The 8,031-nt window shown below is 43.5% G+C and overlaps 1 protein-coding gene across 7 annotated transcripts in view; it reads left to right on the top strand.

Moving 5' to 3' along the window:
- Nucleotides 1-2,948: 2,948 nt before the first annotated feature.
- The window catches only part of KIF16B (kinesin family member 16B), a 293,589-nt gene continuing 288,506 nt past the window's right edge, over nt 2,949-8,031 (top strand). For 5 of the 7 annotated variants that reach the window (XR_002136070.2, XM_019714654.2, XM_019714650.2 and 2 more), the window contains exon 1: nt 2,949-3,155. Coding sequence is in view for 6 of the 7 variants with exons in the window: in XM_019714654.2 (XP_019570213.2) it covers nt 3,109-3,155 (47 nt within the window). In the remaining variant the exon portion in view is untranslated. The remainder of the gene's footprint in view (nt 3,156-8,031) is intronic. The other 2 variants (XM_019714649.2, XM_019714652.2) reach the window with 2 other exon arrangements.

Below are 8,031 nucleotides of genomic sequence, written 5' to 3'. Positions count from 1 at the left end.
ATCAGTTATAATGAAATACAGTTATCAAGATATAAGAAAAATAAATTTGTGATACAGTAACATATGACTATATTAAATAACAAAATAACATTTAGTGTCAGTCTAATGACTACCCCAATTTCAAAGTAATAATTAATGAAAAATTCAATCCGAGGAAGCTGAAGCAATACTAATTTAACACAAAAATATCTGTGATTTCTAAAGGTGTCAAGACCTCTGATATTACTAAAATTAATATATTTTACTTAGAGCCTATTATAGATGTATTTTTTTTTTCCTCATCTAAGTTCATGGACCTTGTGGTAGATTTTTAACTTTAGTGGCTCCCAAGAGTACCCCCTCCAAGTGGGCGACATCTCTCACCCTGATGCTAAACTTGCTGCCTTTGGCTAATGGGACATGAGCAAACTGGACTCCAACAGTCATTGTGTTTGCCGTCCCAGAAGGCTACCTTGCCAAACAAAGAAAACTGCTCTAAGCTTTCTGAGGATGAAAAAAAGCGGCACAGGCTAATTGGGTCCAGTCTCCAGCCTCTAGCCTCAAAAGTTGTTAGCTCAGGTTAGACCAGCAACCCACAGAACCGTGAGAAGTAATAAATGGTGGGTGTTTTAAGTCGCTAAATTTTGGGCTTTTAGGCCAGGATACATAATTGATACGAACCCCTGAATACTATTCACTGACCCTCGGACTCTGGATTGAGACCCATGAGTATTTTTCACTGCCAGTATTTCAAAGCTCCCACACTGTTTAGAGATCACTAACCCCGTGCCTGTCCCAAGTGTGGGTCGCAGACCTGCAGCATCCACAAGCCCAGGAACCTCTTTGAAATGCAGCATCTCAGACTTCATCCCAGATCTGCCAAACCAGAATCCCCAGGTGATTCCTGTAAGCATTAAAGTTTGCAAAGTGCTTGAAAGTATGCACATTAAAGATGAGCCAGAATTAAATCTTCCCTTTCAAAAACTTCTTTCACTCTCCATTAGAAATATTCTCTGGCTAAGTGTACACAGTATGTTCCATCCCACCTGGGGTGAGTTGAGGCCCTACTGCCTCCTTCCCATTCAAAATCTCCAGGTGCGCTGTTGGGGGGGGGGGGGGGTTATAGGCACGTGTAAACTGCTGAAAATATATTAACGAATGGATGAATTAAACTTCCCCAATAACCAACCACTAAAAGCCCACACACAGAAAAATCCCTTTAATCGGTAAACTAGAACTACAAAGTTTGATTTGTTGTCTTTAAGAATAGGGCTGGATCTGCACGGCGTAGGGCGCTCGGTTGTTCCGAGAGCTGAGGCGCCCGACACAGGAAGGTGGTGGGAGCTCACGGGTGTGTAGGGAGGGCGACCCGCGCAGTTTGTCCCCAAGCAGCTCCCATATAAGGCGGGCCCCGCCCCTGATTTGGGCGACGTGGGCGCCAGGCCGGCTCGTTCCCAGCGTCTCCACCCAGCCGGCTACTGCGCGTGCCCAGCCCGCACTTTAATCTGGCGCTGTGGCTTTTCCTGCAGCTGGGTAGTCAAATCCACACCCTGCACTGCACCAGCAAGGACACTGATTCTGGGCTAACCGCGAGGCCCTAGGGAAGCTGATGAGAGAGTGATTTCTTGTCTGAGTAGGTTACACGTTTGCAGGCATCATCTCAATGCATTAACTCAATGGAGTTGTTCCTGATTTGCAGTAAGGCAAAAGCCTCAGGGACGCCTACTAACTGAGTGGAGGACTCCCAAAACTAGTGTTGGAGCTAGGGCTCCAGGAGCTCAGCCTCTACTCCTTGAAGCCTCCATTATAGCTTGGCTTCCTGGAGTAGCAGCCCCCCCACCCCCCTTACCCGTTCTTGCCCCTACATTTGAACTAGGGCCGCTTCCAGCCAGCTCCTGCGTGCCCTTGCGGGTGTAGTATGCCACGGTGAGCGGGAGGGAGTGAGCGCAGAGCGTCCCTTTGTGGCCCTATTAGGGACGTGGGGGCGGGGCCCAAGTGGATCTCAACGGTGGGGCGGGGAGCAATGTATTCAGTGGGACTTCAGCTGCGGGGCAGTAAATGTGGGTTCTTGTGGCGGGGGTGGAGTGGGCTGTTTGCGCCTCGAATGGGGCAGCAGGAGGAAGGCAGAGCTGATACGTTGGTTAGTATGGGCTGTAGGTAATCCTCTGGCTCACAGGTGGGCTCTTGGGTGTGTGTGAACAAACCCGCGATTGCATGCATGACTGAATTTACATCCTCTGGGAGAGGAGAGGGGGCTCCCTCTAAGAGGCTGAGTAGGACCTCACTTATCCTAGAGGCCCTAATCTAATCCTTAAAGAGAGGGTGGTCCCCACCCCTAATCATTTATGATTAAAACTAAACTGTAAGTCCAAAAAAGTCCAATTAAGGTCTGATTTCAGCCCATACATGTTTTTGCCCACATTTAAAACATTTGGTATTCTCTTTATTTTCATTTCTTGGTATCCCTGAATTGAAGGGTCCAAAACACAGTCGGACAGCCTTAGAGTAGTGGAGAAGGCCCTAGAGGAGTTCCCCACTAACAAACCGTGATCATCTGTGCCTCAGTTTCTTGCTCTCTAAATTGGATGAGCTAACTCCTGCATTGTGGGGTAAAGCCAGGTACTTGTTAAAGGCCTGAAACACTGTGTTTTTAGTAATTTGTCCCACAGGACTGTGGTCTTTGCTCTGGCCCTAAATTACTGGGACCTTGCCGGCCCCCCCTCCCCCGCCCTCCACTCCTCTTCAGTTTTTCAGGGCATGAGGTGGGTTCCAGCTTCCCTGAAGTCACTCAGCTCCAAACGCCTTCGGTGACTTCCAGGTCACTGCCCGCAGCGGGACCTTCCCAACTTCGCGACTTCAGGCGGCGGCGCCCAGGCAGCCGGCCCCGCCTCTCGTTGCTTCTCGGCAGCTGCCAAGCCCGGCGCGCGGATCACGCGGGTCTGAGCCGCTCTGGGCATGCTCAGTGGCCTGGCAGGTGGGGCCGCCGCGGGACGTCAGGTCCAGCGAGGAGCGGAGGGGTGGGGGCGAGGAGGGAAGTGGGAGGGAGCCGCGGGCTGAGTCTCGGGAGTCGCTGGCGGTCGCTGGGACCTGAGCAGGTGGGGCCCCGCGCGGGCCCGGCCGGGATGAGCAATGGCATCGGTCAAGGTGGCCGTGAGGGTCCGGCCTATGAATCGCAGGTGAGTGGGGGGGCGGTGCAGGCCATCTCCCGACGCACCCCCACCCGGAGGAAGTTGGTCTCCAACTTTCCTCCAAGGCCAGCCTGGACGTATGTGTCACGGGTCGGTCTCTGGCCCACTGGGCCCTGACTGTGGTCTCTGGGGGCCTAGAGCACTTTATGCTTTGCTGTCCCTTTCACGCTTCCCTGGTGGGGACCATGGGGCTAAAGAGTTCAAGAGGCCACGGAGAAGATTCCTATAAACTCTTCCCCATTCCATCAACTTGAGGAGGTTTGCTTCTACCCCTTTTTAAAAATGTCAAGGGATCACTTTCATAAATGTGTAAAATCCTTCAGGTGGGGCCTGAGAGTGGTCATGGGGCCCTAGAGCTGTCAGGCAAACTACCCTCAGTTATGATAACTCAGAAGTTCTTTAAGTATTAACAATGTTCCTTTTTAAAAAATCTCTTAATAAGAGATGATTTCGATTCCCTGAATGTGAACCCTAGTTTGTAATGATTAATTTAGCAGTTCTTAACTTCAGGTTAAAGAGTAGGTGGGAAAACTTTAACAGAGTTTTGACTTCTGGGGGGAAGGAAAACAAGGACACTTAAGTACACATGTTTGAAATATGATGACGTTAATAGAGGGGGAGAGTTATAAAAACATTTAGAATTTCATCCTCTATATTTCTACAAATTAATGCTTTTCAGAATGATTTGACTCTTAATTCACTGAAAAATAATCTGGGCTTTTCAATGACCTCTTCATAATCAATTTAGAAAGATGCTTTAGAAGTTACTTTTAAAATTGGGTTAACTTTAAAGAATAAAGTAGACCTAAATGGATGTGTCCTCCACATTGATAGGCACAGTTCACACAATGCCATTTTGTTTCTGTTGGCTTTCTGTCAACTTGTTGGACATTTGACTTAACCATCGGTCTTTCCCCTTTCATCATACTAACTTGTAGAGGTCATTGTTTGGTGGTTCTGACAGCTGATCCGGGCATCAGAAGATCATAAAATCAAAAGATTGCCAGATCATTCTTTGACTCATCTAAAGCTGTTTTTTTGTTTGCAGACAGGGAATTTTATTTTGGTTTTGAACTATTGGAAATCAGTACTTTTGTGATTTTCAAGTTATTTTTAAGCTTTTTCGGGAAGAAGTTTGACCTTTCTGTAAGTTCTGAGAGAATATGTATGTTTCCCTATATATTCAGTCATAGAAGACAGACTCTGAAGTCGTTTAGGTGATTTAAAAAGATTTTTCTTTGTTCTGGATTTACATACATATTTAGACATTCTTTTTCTTCTTTGGAATAATATGAGCACATGCTAGAAGACTGTATCAGGTAACATGAGAAAACATTTATTGAGTGCCTACCAAATGCACAGCATTGTGCTGAGTGCTCTCTGGCGGACAAGGTGAATGAGGTCTGATGAGTGTCTTCTAGGAGCCCACTGTCTGGTGACGAAGGGCCTACATGCTGGCAGAACTCTCGCAAAATATTGGGCTAGCTGGAAGGGGTGCTGCAAGCACTGTGCCTTGCTTGTACAGGCCTGGGACTCATGCTTATGGAGGGATGGCGGGAACCATGTCCAAAAGCCCTGTGCTTTGAGGAGGTAGATTGAAGTGATGATATTTGTGCTCTTAGCAGAGAACTCTGGTGGTGGCATCAGGATTGTGGCAAAAGGTAAGGAAGCAGCGGTCTGGGCCAGAGGTGGAAAGGGGAATCCTAGATATATAGACCAAGACAGTTTATTGGCAGAATTGACAGGATTTAGTAGCTCGTTGGGTGGGAAGGAGGGGGAAGGGAAGGAACACAGAGTCATTAACTGAGGTTTGATGATCAAGGAGGTGGAAGAGTTTGGGAACTTGAACAGTGAGATTGGTGTGTTCTCTCTTGGATATGTAAAGTTACATGCGATACAGTAAATGTCAAGTACAAGTACGGTGTCTGGCACAGAGTGAGTGCTGCCCGGGTGTGATCCTATTTGTTATTTGAAGTGTGGGAAGGACATACATCCATCTCTTTGCTGGTCTTCAGTAGATAGACACCTGGGTTTAGGTCTTAGGTGATCTGGGGATGACATTTGGAACTCTTTTGCACATAGAAGACAGTTTAAGGCTGTTAAAGTGAGAAGAAAAGGGAGCCAGGGATTGGACACTGGGATATGCTCCTCTTTAGGATTCTAGGGAGAAGATTGCTTGTACCTCATGGATAACCAGCACAGCACAAGTCATGGCAGGGAAAGGAGAAGTGTTTCCTGAAGGAGGGGGTTGTTAGTGTCAGATGTTGCCAAGATGGTGCTCTTGATGATTCGAGAAAGTGAGGTCCTTGGTCTTGGAGACAAGGGCATTGATAACCTTTCAAAGAGCAAGAGAGATAATGACCCAGAAGTTGGTGGTAAAATGGAAAGCGATATACAAATGGCCAACCAAAAACACTAGACCTAACTTATAAGGAAAGACATATAAATTGTAATAGCAATAAGAAACCATATTTTACTGGTGAGATTGGTGACTATAAACTGAACATCAAGTGCTGGTGAAGGAGTGGTGATGGAAGCATAAAGGGTCAAAATCTCTGAAACTTTCGTATTGGGAAATATGACAGTAGTTGTCAAGATTAGACATTTATAAACCCTTTGATTGGGCAATTTCATTTCTAAAAATTTATTTTATGGATTATATTCTTACCTACCGAAGTGTATGTATAAGGTTGTTTGTTGCATCATTATGTGTAACAACAAAAAATCATAAATGACCTAAATATACAAAGATGGGGGATTTCCCCAGTTAAGTGATGGCCTATTCATTTTGTAGAATGCTATGCAGTACTTACAAAAGAATGTATTGATCTTAAAAGAGTTCCAAGGTAGGGAATTGAGAAAAGCAAGATATCCACACATACTACAGAATTGTATGAATGTGTGTGTTAAAAAAATGTACGTGTGTATATATATATATATATATATATATATATATATACACACACACACACACACACACGTGTGCATGGTTATATCTGTATAGAATTATTCATAAGAAGTCTAACAGTGGTAACTGAGGAGGAGGACTAATGAATCTGTTACATGAAGATGGAAGGCTTTTCTTTTTCTCTTTTTACTGTTTGAATTTTTACTTTCCTCAGGCATAGTTTTATAATTAATAATTACAAACATTTTTATGTTATTTTTTTAAAAGAAGGAATGTGACATGTTTTTCTTTTGTAAACTTTTATTTATTCTAAGTGTGTTTTTTCAGGACCCATCAGCTCCAAGTCAAGTAGTTGTTTCAATCTAGTTGTGGCGGGTGCAGCTCACAGTGGCCCATGTGGGGATTGAACTAGCAACCGTGTTAAGAGCACTGCACTCTAACCAACTGAGCTAACTGGCCTCCCCCTGTTTATGTAATTTTTAAAAGTTACCTAAAAAGTCACTGGCACCGGAGAAAGAATTTTTAGCTGGTTGTTTAGGAGGATTGAAGGAAGTTGTTAAAAATGTTTTTTCCCCAGTTTTATTGAAGTGTAATTGACATATAGTACTGTGTAAATTTAAGGTGTACAGCATAATGACTTGACTTACATATTATTGTGAAATGATTACTACAATAATTTTAGTTTGCATCCATTATCTCATATAATACCAAAAAAAAAAAAAGAAGAAAATGTTTTTTTCCATGTGATGAGAACTCTTAGGACTTACTCTCTTATCAACTTTAGTTACACCATGCAGCAATGTTAACTATAGTTATTATGTTGAACAATTATAGCCCCAGTTCTTAATTGTCTTAACTGGAAGTTTGTACCTTTTGACCACCTTCATTGAATTTTTCTACCCTCTGCCTCTGGTAGCCATAAATGTGATCTCTTTGTGAGTTCTTTGTTGTTGTTGTTGTTTGTTTGCTTCGTTTGCTTTTTTTTTTAGATTCCACACGTAAGTGAGATCATATAGTATTTGTCTTTTTTGTCTGACTCATTTCACTTAGCATATGTGCTCAAAGTCCATCCATATTGTTGCAAATGGCAGGATTTTCTTTTTTTATACCTGAATATTTCATTTTGTGTGTATGTGTGTGTATCAATCACAACTTCTTGAACCATTCATCTGTCAATGGACAGGATTTTTTTTTATAACTGATTATTTCAGTGTGTGTGTGTGTGTGTGTGTGGTATATGTGTGTATCAGTCACAACTTCTTTAACCATTCATCTGTCAATGGACAGTTAGGTTGTTTCCATGTCTTGGCTATTATAAATGATTGCTGTGAATATAAGGGTGCATATATAAAATTGTTTGGTTTTTTAATGTTAGGTTTTAGAGTAGAGGAGCTTCAGGCAAAGGGGAAACAACCAACAGTAAGGAAACACCTGGAATGATTGGAAAGTGAGTACAGCTGTAGCTGCCAGACTCTCAAAGAATGGGGGCAAGGTGGTAAGATACTGAGATTCTGAGCTGGGAGACTTCCTGTTACCAGTCCTCCTTGCAGGGAACCCCCGATGCTTGATTCAGGTCAAGATGTGATTGATGGATTTGTTTTTACTATCTTGTGGCTTTTCATTATGTGGCAGAGTAGTAGTTTTAATTCTGAAAGAGCCATTATGTTGCATCACGCAATAGCAAATTGTTGATAATTTGCTCTGTGCCAATGGTACAGAAATCTAGTTTAATATTTGCAACAGGTTTAGCAGGTGAAGGCTTTTATTGTCATGCCATTTTAAAGATTGGGAAACTAATTGCCTAACGTCAGTTTCTTAGGACATTCACAGCCATGCTTTTTTTTTTTTTTTTTAAAGATTTTATTGGGGAAGAGGAATAGGACTTTATTGGGGAACAGTGTGTACTTCCAGGACTTTTTTCCAAGTCAAGTTGTTGTCCTTTCAGTCTTAGTTGTG

Source organism: Rhinolophus sinicus, linkage group LG13 (genome assembly GCF_036562045.2).
Source record: "Rhinolophus sinicus isolate RSC01 linkage group LG13, ASM3656204v1, whole genome shotgun sequence".
NCBI classification, from domain to species: domain Eukaryota; kingdom Metazoa; phylum Chordata; class Mammalia; order Chiroptera; family Rhinolophidae; genus Rhinolophus; species Rhinolophus sinicus.
The sequence above is the reverse complement of the archived record's forward strand: the minus strand, read 5'-3'. Positions and strand labels throughout refer to the sequence as shown.